A 14632-nucleotide genomic window follows, 5' to 3' on the forward strand; every position below is an offset into this window, starting at 1 on the left:
TGTCCCTCCAATGGAAAATACTGCAGAAGGGGGGCATGAAGTCCACTGGATACTCCATGGCTTTTATGAAAATTTTACATACATGGAGGGGATAGAGTCTTTGATAAGAAGTGGCATCTTGGAAATCTAAGAAAGACTTAAGCCTTATGGATGCTGGGCTGTAATCTGAATACTAGGATCCCTCTGTACTGAGCCTTAGCCCCTCTCTGAAATTCCCTGAAAATAGTGTACAGGGAAAGGCTTTTCAAGCAATCATAAAAAAACTTCCTTCTTTCATTTCACTTCAGCAAATCATGCGCACTGCCATGAAGTACAACCTGGGTCTGGACCTGAGAACAGCTGCCTACGTCAATGCAATTGAGAAAGTCTTCAAGGTGTACAATGAGGCTGGTTTGACCTTTACATAAACGGGTCATTATCTATCCTTATTGATACCCTTACTCTTCCTGCCATTGTGTACCCTCTTCTTGAGAAGCTTATCGCAAGTTTACATGTAACCACAAAAATTCCTCTTTCCTCTGACATTATAGTGGGTACTATTCTGAATTAGTTGCAGTCCAAATATATCTTTCTTTTTTTTTGTAATAATAAAGAAAAATCCATGGATTAGGTATTGAATACAAATATGTATCTAAAGATAACCAGTTCATCTGCACTTGTGGGGGCCATTCTGGGTATTTCACCTTTTAAAGTGAAAAGGTACACTTCTTGAATGGATAAACAGTCATGTTACGTGGGCAACCTATCAAATTTCATAACATACTGTACTAGATGAGCAGTTAGTTCATCCTATTACTTCATGCACTTTTGTTTAATGATGTAATTTTGGCTTTGGCACTTTCAGTAAGGCCTTGTATGATCAATGCTATGGCATTGTCAAAGACAGAATTGGCCTCCTGCAGGGAGTAACTTTGATAGGACTCTCTAACTTCTACTTGCTGCAGAACTCCAGGCCTGGGGTTTTTTAAGGCAATATTTTTTCTCTTTTATAAACTGTGCATCTCCTATAGGACTGCCTTTAATCACTAATTGAACCTGAACTTGACTCAAGCATTCTAAGATACATTAGAGAGGTGACAGGAGCTAGAATTTTTATAAGGTGAAACAGTATCATTGTGTACAAATATCCAGCAAACATATATCTGGTTATGTTTTAATCAAGTCATTCTACATAACCACTCAATTATAGGGGTTTTTTTAAGATTATCTGAAGTTGATATGTATAATCATATATATATGTAGTCCAGCAAACTCTAACTTTTTTTAACGTTAATTCTTTTCAGTCATCTTAATTCTAGAGGCTTTTTTCTGAACATTAAGTTGCCTCAATGAACAATTAGAAGTGGAGTCTAACTCTGAAACTGTTGGCCTAACTACAAAGGAGCTAGACTGCTGCTGTAGACCTTATGCAATGTTTTAACACACATTGACTTTCTATTTTTTTTCTTTATTGGGAAAGCTTGCATATTCTGAACTTATTCAATTGTAACAAAATGGACCTTGATATAGTATTAGATTAAATATAACTTTTTGAGTTTTTGTCAAGGCCTTAGTACAGTGGAGTCCCATTGAAGTGCCAGATGTTATTTATGTAATGAATAAGAATTTTTTTAAAAAACAACCAAACCTAATCCCTCTGAGGAACTCCATGTTTTTTCTAACTACTTTGTAACTGCATGACATAACAGGGTGAGAAAAGCAGTTATTAAAAAGTTGACCTTTCCAAACCTACTATACTGGTGTATTACTGTTTTCAGCAATCACTTTACATGGTAATAGCTTTATTGTGTAGCAGTTGCTAAACAGTGAAATCTCTGAAATGTCACACAGTTCCACATTTATTCAACTCATCCCTAGTCCTTCTGATTCCCAGGACAAATAAAAATATTTTTATACCTTTCCTCACCTCCACCCCCAAACAAATTATTTATTTACCCAACATAACTTTTGAAACTTTGTTAATCATCTCAGCCTTTTGTTTTCCATGTCTTCTAGAATTCTGAGAAGAAATTAGCATTATTCTTCTTCATAGAAGAAATATGAAGCAATAATCTACAACATGGTGAGGCACTTAGTGTCTTACCCCTTCATGTGTGGTGAAGCTGAAAGCCAGAATAGAGTTCTTTCAGCTGTCCAAGAAGTGCAGAAGTAGCTAAATAATGCACATTCCAGCTTAGCTTTTTGATACTGGATTGTTGAAGTGCTTAGAGCATTTTTTTATTTATTAGAGTATTTATTTATTTTTATTTTGAGACCTAAAGTAAAAGTTAGGTAAGTCTGTATTGATGTCTAAAGTCTAGATCCAAAAGCTAGAGTACAAAAATGAACTTCTGGGAGGTTACTTTTCAATACAGCTTTTTATGTAAATCTCCATGAAGTGCTAAAATAAGACCTTGTCTCAGGTCATCTACTCCCAACAAATTTTAAGTGGCATCAATCTCTAAACAAGTTTGCAACATCAATAATAGTAACCTTAGTCTTATCAGTTATGTTGAAAATGGGTGTATGTCACTTTTTGAAATCTCATCAGTTCTAATTATAGTGGATTCAGAATCTTTTATGGCCTGGATAATGTAAAAAGGGAACGGTAAGGGGATTTGGGTACTTGTGTTTAAAATTCCTTAGTGCTTTCCTGGGGAAATGACTACAATCTTCCTTGTCTTTGTTATACCCTGGCATTGCTGCTTTTGAAGATAGAGCCAGAGTCTGGGTCATGTGCTCTTGCATTGTTGGAGCCATGCACAAAGGTAATGGAAAGCTGACATTGGGCTTGTCCATACAGGGCAGCTAATGCAAAATAAGATAGGAGTGAATTTAAAACAATAGCGATTCTGCACTACTCCACTTCCAAAGTGGATTAAGCTAAACCACCCAAAGGTACTCTGTGTGCCAAATAATTGTCCACACAAGGAGTTTCTGTGGAATAGCTACTCTGAGCTATTCCCATGTGTAGACAAAGCCTTAGCTGCCAGTTGGGAATTCGTCTCACATAAAGGAGTTCCTGGATGGCAAAAGCTGCTGCTGTTGGTTCTACACCATCTGCTCCTAGGGTCTTGATCAGAGTACCTCATATTCCAGCAATCCCCAGCTATTGGGTGAGTGGAATAATAGCACTATGCCATCCCTTCTTCTCAGGGCTTGCATTGAGTATAGCTTGACTGGACTCAAGGATCTAGCCCTGAAATTAGAGCAGTTGGGTTCAGTTGTAGCCAACTTGATGCATATTTAACAGATGGATTATGTTCTATGATTAACAATAGCATTTGAATTGGAGGCTTATATAAAATTGTAAGATATGCTGAAATTTATATTTTGACTATCTGTGGCAAAGAAGCTTTTTTGTGGTACGCGTACACTGAATTATGATAAATGTAGAGAAGAACAGACTGGCTATCAATTTAAGAATGTAGGTTTGTTTTTAAACTAGTCTAGTTGGCTTACAAAAGACTTATGGGAAATAAATAGCTTGAGAGGAAGACTCCTGTGATATTATGCAGTCAGAGCAGTTGGGCACACTCTTGGGTAGCTGTATGGATTTACAGCTGTACTTGGGTCTAACCCAAGAGTATTTCTTGTCTCCAAAGTAATAGGCAAGTCATTCAGCTGTACTGTTCTGAGCAACAGTGAGTCCTGACTGCCTCTGGCAGACTTGTCAGTTGCTCAGGCACCCATCATTCTTTCCAGCTTAACTGGATCAGGAACAGTTCAGCCCCAGGATGGTGTCAGCAGCAGGGCATAGACTGGCTGGGTTTTGAACTCCTGCCACTATCTGCTGTTGATGCTGAACTCACACAAAGCCTCTTGTTTTGGTAAATCATGTATAACCAGGCTGTTCATGGCATTGTCCATGCTCTTGAAGGTAGCATGCATTGGAAGCTAGGCAGTAAGCTGTACTGAGATGCAGACTCTTCCTAAAATTTCCCTAAGTTGCTATCAGCCACTTGCACTCTACCTATAGGATGTTTTGGCTTCCACAGGTCACACCTAATCTCAGTTCCACCATGGCAGTGATTGGTTATTTAAATATAAATTTAACAGTTATATGAACTCTGTTCAGACTGCTATACCTGGCCTATATCACTGAGTGCTTCAGAAAGAAAGACTCTGCTACATTGTGTCAAATGTATAGACTGTGTTTGAAACTGAGGCATTAGGGAGAAGCAGTTAAGCATATAAGAGCATGTTGAGATAGAGGTGACTAAGTTAGCCATTGTTCCTCTTCTTGCACACAGAGAGAGAGCAGTCAATCCCATAGCCAAACAAATAGTGACTTTTGCAATAATACCTGTTGGAAGATGTCTTGCAGCTAGGGCTGTAGAGGGAGTTTTAAATCTTGATCTTGTAACATTCCAGCATTTTTAAATGACCAGTCATTCAAAAGGCAGCGTGACTGGTTGAAATATCCTTGTAAAAGACCCTGGAATGACAACCCTGCAGCTTGAAATTCTACTTGATCCCTGCACCAAATATGCCCCAAGTTATGACACATGTAAGAAGCACATCTTTGTGAGGAATCTATTTTATCCTGCTGGGACCACATTCTTCATGCTTTTTCAATTCTTGCCCTATATCCTGAGCCTGTAATCAGTAGTATTTGTAATGTTGGACACGTCTTCTGGGAAGTAGCCTGAGGGCACCAATGTCATAGACTATAATTTTGCTACCAGTGCAGACTGGGGTAGATGTGAGGCTGCCAGTACTCAGCCCCTTAATATTACATACACAAAAAAGCCCTGCTACAGTAGAGCACAGTAGAATTGGGCCTTTTCCTAGGTACAGTATAAAGACATCCTTCATGCATAGGGCTTAACCTGAAGTATTGTCTAATCAAAACTACCTTCTACAGCTATTACCTGCATAACAAATTCAGATTTATTAGACTAATAGGCTACAATGTCATGTGCTTTAGGCAAATACCTAGCTTTTCCTTGAATTAGAGAAAGCTATCTAATGCTACTCATTGAAACTGATACTGCCTTCATACAGGGTGAAAAGCTGTAAGAAGCTTACCAAAGAACAGCTCTGTGAATTCGTGGAGTCCTACTCCCCAGGCTCAGTCTTGGTTATGAAGATGGTGGCATGGTGGTATTTATTGTGTAACTCTTCTCCAGTGTGACAAGTTTTGTAAGTCTTTTCTGTGATAGACTGGAGTAGTAGTGTGGAGTTGCTTGCCCATTCTTTGTTATAACTTTACCTTTTATTTTTAAGAGTAAAAACATCGTACATTCAAAGAATTGTCAAATCAAAATCGGAATAAAAGTTCTCTGAGGAAGCTGTAACTATCAGACACTTCAATGCCTAGCAAGCATACACAAACGCTATGCTATGGATGTTGTCATCCACGGTTAATCATTGTGATAAGGAGGTTAGATTTTAATTAAAGTTAGAGGAAAATGAGTTGTATTGTTACTTATTTGTACAGTAGCACTGTACCTTCCCTACTTCATAGATTTAACATATCATGCCTCTTAGTATTTGGCCTAATAAATAAGAGGCAGGTTGCAGAATTACCGAGTTTATTTATAAGCATTGCAAACCTAATTCTACTTTAATGCAATTTTTTTCTAACCTATCAGCCAACAACCCTGTAGCAATGAAGAAAAATTGAGGATAAATATGAAATATTAGATCTGTTTAGTTGCATGCTTCAAACACATTAAATTTGAACTAATTTTTATCAAACTTTTAAAATCAGTTTTGTCACTTCTCTGGCACACCACTTCTGTATCACCTCTTTAGTGTAAATTATTCAAATAAGAATACACTAGCCATTCCTTTAGTTAACTCTCCCACTTATTCCTAATTTGTGAATTTCTCTTGCAAAAAGTGCAAAAAAAAAAAAAGTACCTTCAGCATTTTGAGGGTCAAATTGTTGAGGCAAGGTTCCTGTATAAACCTCATCTTGGTTTCTGAGATCATGGCCTTGTTTTGATTCATGCTTTCATTGATCAGATTTTTTTCCTCAATGTCCAAGCAGCTTCAACGATGTAGTGTTATGTGCAGAGTTGAATAGTGTATTTAAATCACTATTTTTGGGGAGAATGGGTAATTTTAAGGTTTATGTTGGATGGGGGCTGTTTTCCATTGTAACCTCTTCTGCTGAAGCAGTCATGGAGGTGAACAAGATTAAGGCCTTGAATCAGCCTCCCCACAAGCTGCCACTAATGCTGCTTTCCCATGTACTTGGTGTAGGTGGTTTGGTTCCAGAAAGACCAGCAAGTAATGCTTCTGCTTATCCAACTGGGCATAAATACATATATGCTCTCTACCCCACCCTTGGACATCCTCTGTCCAGAGGAAAGTTAGAACTCGACTCTGTCTCCTTGCATTATCCTAACATAAGAACAGCCATACTAAGTCAGACCAAAGGTCCATCTAGCCCAGTATCCTGTCTACTGACAGTGGCCAATGCTAGGTGCCCTAGAGGGAATGAACCTAACAGGTAATGAGCTAGTGATCTCTCTCCTGCCATCCATCTCCACCCTCTGACAACCAGAGGCTAGGGACACGATTCCTTACCCATCCTGGCTAATAGTCATTAATGGACTTAACCTCCATGAATTTATCCAGTTCTCTTTTAAACCGTTATAGTCCTAGCCTTCACAACCTCCTCAGGCAAGGAGTTCCACAGGTTGACTGTGCACTGAGTGAAGAACTTCCTTTTATTTGTTTTAAACCTGCTACCCATTAATTTCATTTGGTGGCCCCTCGTTCTTATATTATGGGAACAAATAAATAACTTTTCCTTATTCACTTTCTCCATACCACTCATGATTTTATATACCTCTATCATATCCCCCCTTTAGTCTTCTCTTTTCCAAGCTGAAAAGTCCTAGCCTCTTTAATCTCTCCTCATATAGGACCTGTTCCAAACCCCTAATCATTTTAGTTGCCCTTTTCTGAACCTTTTCTAATGCCAGTGTATCATTTTTGAGATGAGGGGATCACATCTGTATGCAGTATTCAAGATATGGGCATACCATGCATTTATATAAGGGCAATAAGATAGTCTCTATCCCTTTTTTAATTATTCCTAACATCCTGTTGGCCTTTTTGATTGCTGCTGCATGGATGTCTTCAGAGAATTATCCATGATGACTCCAAGATCCTTCTCCTGATTAGCTGTAGCTAAATTAGCCCCTATCATAGTGTATGTATAGTTGGGGTTGGGGTTTTTTTTGTTTGTTTGTGAAAAACTTTAAAAAAACAGTCTTCTTTGGTCTTAACTATCTTGAGCAGTTAGGTATCATCTGCAAACTTTGCCACCTCACTCTTTACCCCTTTTTCCAGATCATTTATGAATAAGTTGAATAGGATTGGTCCTAGGACTGACCCTTGGGGAACACCACTAGTTACCCTTCCCCATTCTGAAAATTTAACATTTATTCCGACCCTTTGTTCCCTGTCTTTTAACCAGTTCTCAATCCATGAAAGTATCTTCCCTCTTACCTCATGACAACTTAATTTATGTAAGAGCCTTTGGTGAGGGACCTTGTCAAAGGCTTTCTGGAAATCTAAGTACACTGTGTCCACTGGCTCCCCCTTGTCCACCTGTTTGTTTACCCCCTCAAAGAACTCTAATAGATTAAAAGAAAAGGAGTACTTGTGGCACCTTAGAGACTAACAAATTTATTAGAGCATAAGCTTTCACATCGGATGCATTTGGTGGAAAAAACAGGAGAGATTTATATACACACGCACACACAGAGAACATGAAACAATGGGTTTATCATACACACTGTAAGGAGAGTGATCACTTAAGATAAGCCATCACCAGCAGCAGGGGCGGGGGGGAAAGAGGAAAACCTTTCATGGTGACAAGCAAGGTAGGCTAATTCCAGCAGTTACCAAGAATATCAGAGGAACAGTGAGGGGTGGGGTGGGAGGGAGAAATACCATGGGGAAATAGTTTTACTTTGTGTAATGACTCATCCATTCCCAGTCTCTATTCAAACCTAAGTTAATTGTATCCAGTTTGCAAATTAATTCCAATTCAGCAGTCTCTCGTTGGAGTCTGTTTTTGAAGCTTTTTTGTTGAAGTATAGCCACTCTAAGATCTGTGATCGAGTGACCAGAGAGATTGAAGTTCTCCAACTGGTTTTTGAATGTTATAATTCTTGACGTCTGACAGAACCACTAACCCAGGAACCTATCCTTGCAACAAAGCCCGTTGCCAACTCTGTCCACATATCTATTCAGGGGATACCATCATAGGGCCTAATCACATCAGCCACACTATCAGAGGCTCCTTCACCTGCGCATCTACCAATGTGATATATGCCATCATGTGCCAGCAATGCCCCTCTGCCATGTACATTGGCCAAACTGGACAGTCTCTACGTAAAAGAATGAATGGACACAAATCAGACGTCAAGAATTATAACATTCAAAAACCAGTTGGAGAACACTTCAATCTCTCTGGTCACTCGATCACAGACCTAAGAGTGGCTATACTTCAACAAAAAAGCTTCAAAAACAGACTCCAACGAGAGACTGCTGAATTGGAATTAATTTGCAAACTGGATACAATTAACTTAGGCTTGAATAGAGACTGGCAATGGATGAGTCATTACACAAAGTAAAACTATTTCCCCATGGTATTTCTCCCTCCCACCCCACCCCCCACTGTTCCTCTGATATTCTTGTTAACTGCTGGAATTAGCCTACCTTGCTTGTCACCATGAAAGGTTTTCCTCTTTTTTCCCCCCCCTGCTGCTGGTGATGGCTTATCTTAAGTGATCACTCTCCTACAGGTTTCAGAGTAGCAGCCCTGTTAGTCTGTATTCGCAAAAAGAAAAGGAGTACTTGTGGCACCTTAGAGACTAACAAATTTATTAGAGCATAAGCTTTCGTGAGCTACAGCTCACTTCATCGAAATGCATCCGATGAAGTGAGCTGTAGCTCACGAAAGCTTATGCTCTAATAAATTTGTTAGTCTCTAAGGTGCCACAAGTACTCCTTTTCTTTCACTCTCCTTACAGTGTGTATGATAAACCCATTGTTTCATGTTCTCTGTGTGTGTATATAAATCTCTCCTCTGTTTTTTCCACCAAATGCATCCGATGAGTGAGCTGTAGCTCACGAAAGCTTATGCTCTAATAAATTTGTTAGTCTCTAAGGTGCCACAAGTACTCTTTTTTTCTTTTTGCGAATACAGACTAACACAGCTGCTACTCTGAAACCTAATAGATTAGTAAGACATTATCTCACTTTAAAGAAATCATGTTGACTTATGCTTAACAATTTATGTTCTTCTACGTGTCTGACAATTTTATTCTTTTTTTATTTTCAAATTTATTTCTTTTTCTGACAATCTTATTCTATTGTTTCAACTAATTTTCCCACTACTGATGTTACACTTACCGGTCTGTAATTGCCAGGATCACCTCTAGAGCCCTTCTTAAATATTGTATTACATTAGCTATCTCCCAGTCATTGGGTACAGTAGCTGATTTAAAGGACAAACCATAGTTAATAGTTCCACAATTTCACATTTGAGTTCTTTCAGAACTCTTGGGTGAATGCCATCTGGTTCCAGCGACTTGCTACTGTTAAGTTTCTCAATTAATTCCAAAACCACCTCTAGTGACACTTCACTTTGTGACAATTTCTCAGATTTGTCACCTACAAAAGACTGCTCAGGTTTGGGAATTTCCCTAACATCCTCAGCTGTGAAGACTAAAACAAAGAATTCATTTTGTTTCTCTGCAATGACTTCATAATCTTTAAGTGCTCCTTTTGTATCTCGATCATCCAAAGGCCCCACTGGTTGTTTAGCAGGCTTCCTGCTTCTGATGTATTTAAACATTTTATTACCTTTTGAGTTTTTGGCTAGCTGTTCAAACTCCTTTTTGTCTTTTCTTATTACATTTTTACATTTAATTTGGCAGTGTTTATGCTCCTTTCTATTTACCTCACTAGGATCTGACTTCCACTTTTTAAAAGATGCCTTTTTATCTCTCACTGCTTCTTTTACATGGTGGTTAAGCCATGGTGGCTCTTTTTTAGTTCTTTTACTGTGTTTTTTTAATTTTGGGTATACATTTAAGTTGAGCCTCTATTATGGTATCTTTGAGAACTGTCCATGCAGCTTGCAGGGATTTCACTGTAGTCACTGTACCTTTTAGTTTCTGTTTAACTAACCTCCTCATTTTTGCATAGTTCCCCTTTCTGAAATTAAATGCCACAGCATTGGGCTGCTGAGGTGTTCATCCCACCATAGGAATGTTAAATGTTGTTATATTATGGTCACTATTTCCAAGCTGTCGTGTTATAGTTACCTCTTGGACCAGATCCTGCACTCCACTCAGGACTAGAGCGAGAGTTGCCTCTCTCCTTGTGGGTTCCTGTACCAGCTGCTCCAAGAAGCAGTTATTTAAAGTATCGAGAAATTGTGTCTGCATTTTGTCCTGAGGTGACATGTACCCAGTCAATATGGGGATAATTGAAATCCCCCACTATTATTGAGTTTTTTATTTTGATAGCCTCTCTAATCTTAATCTTCCTTAGCAATTCATCGTCACTATCACTGTCCTGGTCAATGGTCAATAATAGATCCCTACTGTTATATTCTTATTAAAGCATGGAATTACTATCCATAGAGATTCTATGGAACATGTATAATGACAGGTTTCAGAGTAGCAGCCGTGTTAGTCTGTATTCGCAAAAAGAAAAGGTACTTGTGGCACCTTAGAGACTAACAAATTAGCTCAAGAAAGCTTATGCTCAAATAAATTTTAGTCTCTAAGGTGCCACACGTACTCCTTTTCTTTTTATGGAACATATAGATTTAAGATTATTTCATTTGATTCTACATTTTCTTTCACTTATAGTGCCCCCCGCATGACCTGTTCTGTCCTTCCGATATATTTTGTACCCTGGAATGATTGTGTCCCATTGATTGTCCTCGCTCCAACAGGTTTCTGAGATGCCTGTTATATCAATATCCTCCTTTAACACGAGGCACTGTAGTTCACCCATCTTATTATTTAGACTTTAGCATTTGTGTACAAGCACTTCAAAAACTTGTCACTGTTTATTTGTCTGCCCTTTTCTGTTGTGTCAGATTCTTTATATGAATGTTTCATCTGATCTGGCCTATACTTTATCCTCTTCCATCCCCTCCTCCTGACTAAAAGCTAGAGAATCTCTATCACTAGACTCTCCTTTAAGAGAGGTCGCTGTCCGATCCATGTGCGCCTCTGTAGCAATCGGCTTTCCCCCATCTTTGTTTAAAAACTGCTCTGCAACCTTTTCAATGTTAAGTGCCAGCAGTCTGGATCCACTTTGGTTTAGGTGGAGCCCACCCTTCCTATATAGGCTCCCCCTATCCCAAAAGTTTCCCAGTTCCTAATAAATCTAAATTCCTCCTCCCTACACCATTGTCTCATCCATGCACTGAGACTCTGAAGCTCTGCCTGCCTACCTGGCCCTGTGCATGGAACTGGAAGCATTTCTGAGAAAGCCACTGTAATGGTCCTGGATTTCAGTCTCTTTCCTAGCAGCCTAAATTTGGCCTCCAGGACATCTCTCCTACCCTTCCCTGCGTCATTAGTACCTACATGTACCACGACCACCGTCTCCTCCCCAGCACTACACAAGTCTGTCTAAATGCCTCGAGAAGAAAAGGAGTACTTGTGGCACCTTAGCGAGACTTAGAGACTAACAAATTTATTAGAGCATAAGCTTTCGTGAGCTACAGCTCACTTCATCGGATGCATTTGGTGGAAAATACAGAGGAGAGATTTATATACACACACACAGAGAACATGAAACAATGGGTTTATCATACACACTGTAAGGAGAGCGATCACTTAAGATAAGCCATCACCAGCAGCAGGGGGTGGGGGAAAGGAGGAAAACCTTTCATGGTGACAAGCAAGGTAGGCTATTTCCAGCAGTTAACAAGAATATCTGAGGAACAGTGGAGGGTGAGGGGGAGAAATACCATGGGGAAATAGTTTTACTTTGTGTAATGACTCATCCATTCCCAGTCTCTATTCAAGCCTAAGTTAATTGTATCCAGTTTGCAAATTAATTCCAATTCAGCAGTCTCTCGTTGGAGTCTGTTTTTGAAGCTTTTTTGTTGAAGAATAGCCACTCTTAGGTCTGTAATCGAGTGACCAGAGAGATTGAAGTGTTCTCCAACTGGTTTTTGAATGTTATAATTCTTGACGTCTGATTTATGTCCATTCATTCTTTTACGTAGAGACTGTCCCGTTTGACCAATGTACATGGCAGCGGGGCATTGCTGGCACATGATGGCATATATCACATTGGTAGATGTGCAGGTGAATGAGCCTCTGATAGTGTGGCTGATGAGATTAGGCCCTATGATGGTGTCCCCTGAATAGATATGTGGACAGAGTTGGCAACGGGCTTTGTTGCAAGGATAGGTTCCTGGGTTAGTGGTTCTCTTGTGTGGTTGCTGGTGAGGATTTGCTTCAGATTGGGGGGCTGTCTGTAAGCAAGGACTGGCCTGTCTCCCAAGATCTGTGAGAGTGATGGGTCGTCCTTCAGGATAGGTTGTAGATCCTTGATGATGCGTTGGAGAGGTTTTAGTTGGGGGCTGAAGGTGATGGCTAGTGGCGTTCTGTTATTTTCTTTGTTGGGCCTGTCCTGTAGTAGGTGACTTCTGGGTACTCTTCTGGCTCTGTCAATCTGTTTCTTCACTTCAGCAGGTGGGTATTGTAGTTGTAGGAATGCATGATAGAGATCTTGTAGGTGTTTGTCTCTGTCTGAGGGGTTGGAGCAAATGCAGTTATATCGTAGAGCTTGGCTGTAGACAATGGATCGTGTGGTATGATCTGGATGAAAGCTAGAGGCATATAGGTAGGAATAGCGGTCAGTAGGTTTCCGATATAGGGTGGTGTTTATGTGACCATCGCTTATTAGCACCGTAGTGTCCAGGAAGTGGATCTCTTGTGTGGACTGGTCCAGGCTGAGGTTGATGGTGGGATGGAAATTGTTGAAATCCTGGTGGAATTCCTCAAGGGCTTCTTTTCCATGGGTCCAGATGATGATGATGTCATCAATGTAGCGCAAGTAGAGTAGGGGCATTAGGAGACGAGAGCTGAGGAAGCGTTGTTCTAAGTCGGCCATAAAAATGTTGGCATACTGTGGGGCCATGCGGGTACCCATCGCAGTGCCGCTGATTTGAAGGTATACATTGTCCCCAAATGTGAAATAGTTATGGGTGAGGACAAAGTCAAAGTTCAGCCACCAGGTTAGCTGTGACATTATCGGGGATACTGTTCCTGACTGCTTGTAGTCCATCTTTGTGTGGAATGTTGGTGTAGAGGGCTTCTACATCCATAGTGGCTAGGATGGTGTTTTTAGGAAGATCACCAATGGACTGTAGTTTCCTCAGGAAGGCAGTGGTGTCTCGAAGATAGCTGGGAGTGCTGGTAACGTAGGGCCTGAGGAGGCAGTCTACATAGCCAGACAATCCTGCTGTCAGGGTGCCAATGCCTGAGATGATGGGGCGTCCAGGATTTCCAGGTTTATGGATCTTGGGTAGCAGATAGAATACCCCAGGTCGGGGTTCTAGGGGTGTGTCTGTGCAGATTTGTTCTTGTGCTTTTTCAGGGTTAAATGCCTCGAAATCCGCAACCTTTGTACCAGGCAGACAAGTCACCAAACCGTTCTCCCAGTCATCACAAACCCAGCTATCTCCGTTTCTAATGATCAAATCTCCCATTACTAACACCTGCCTTTTCCCAGTGACTGGAGTTCCCTCCCCCTGAGAGGTAACCTCAGTGCGAGAGGATACCCTAACATCTGGAAGGAGGGTCCCTACTATGGGAAGGTTTCCCTCTGCTCTCCTCCTCTAGGGCTTTCATCCTCCTTAGCAGCACAGGGGCTGTCTGACTGGAGGTGGGACAAATCTACAGTGTCCCAGAAAGCTTCATCAACAGACCTCTCTGCCTCCCTTAGCTCCTCCAGTTCTGCCCCCCTAGCCTCCAAAGCCTGTACAGGACGTAGAGGGTCTCTGAGGGCCAGGAGCTCCTTGCATTGAATGCACACATATGCCACCTGCCCACAAGGCAGGTAATCATATGTGCTATACTGAATGGAATAAACAAGATGGCCCTCACTCTCCTGCTGGGCTTCTGTCTGCATTTTCTCCTACAGCTAGGTTAATGATAGGGGTTTTCTTTAAATGAAGAAGTTTTGATTATAGTTTCAGTAATGAGCACCACCTTTAAAAACAACCTCAGGCATGAACAACTATTACGGCCCAATCAGCTTTCACTGCCGCAACTTCCAGAAGTACTGCTATGGACCAATGATACTTCCTGGTCTGACCTCATTCAGGATATCAAATAAGCAATTAACAGTTGCCTGGATTTGGTACACTCTGTACAGCATTGTCACCAGCTTCCTGAGCAGCTTTGCACACGTTAGCCACTTTCAAAATGGGGTGGGAGGTAAATTTAGGGTCATGTGGGCAAATCAAATGTCTGTTACTTTTCCCACTAGAGACGGGGGAAAGCATGGGAGAAACTGAAGCAAGTGACCTATAACCATTATACCCACCGGATTCTGTGTGTTTGCTCTAAATTGATAACTACTTCATATGTAGCTTATAAAAGAAATACAAATTGGGGTAAATTTCATGGGAAGCCAGTAT

At 40.5% G+C, this 14632-nt stretch overlaps 2 protein-coding genes across 3 annotated transcripts in view; one reads left to right on the forward strand and one right to left on the reverse strand.

Annotated features, from left to right (window-relative positions):
* The window catches only part of GLUD1 (glutamate dehydrogenase 1), a 49511-nt gene extending 47780 nt beyond the window's left edge, over positions 1-1731 (forward strand). For both annotated transcript variants that reach the window (XM_038408476.2, XM_043519723.1), the window contains exon 13: positions 288-1731. In XM_038408476.2, the coding sequence (XP_038264404.1) occupies positions 288-407 (120 nt within the window). In that variant the 3' untranslated portion in view covers positions 408-1731. The remainder of the gene's footprint in view (positions 1-287) is intronic.
* The window catches only part of SHLD2 (shieldin complex subunit 2), a 166127-nt gene that overhangs the window by 131268 nt on the left and 20227 nt on the right, over positions 1-14632 (reverse strand). The gene's annotated exons all lie outside the window — the stretch shown is intronic.

This window comes from Dermochelys coriacea, chromosome 7 (assembly GCF_009764565.3).
Source record: "Dermochelys coriacea isolate rDerCor1 chromosome 7, rDerCor1.pri.v4, whole genome shotgun sequence".
NCBI lineage: Eukaryota > Metazoa > Chordata > Testudines > Dermochelyidae > Dermochelys > Dermochelys coriacea.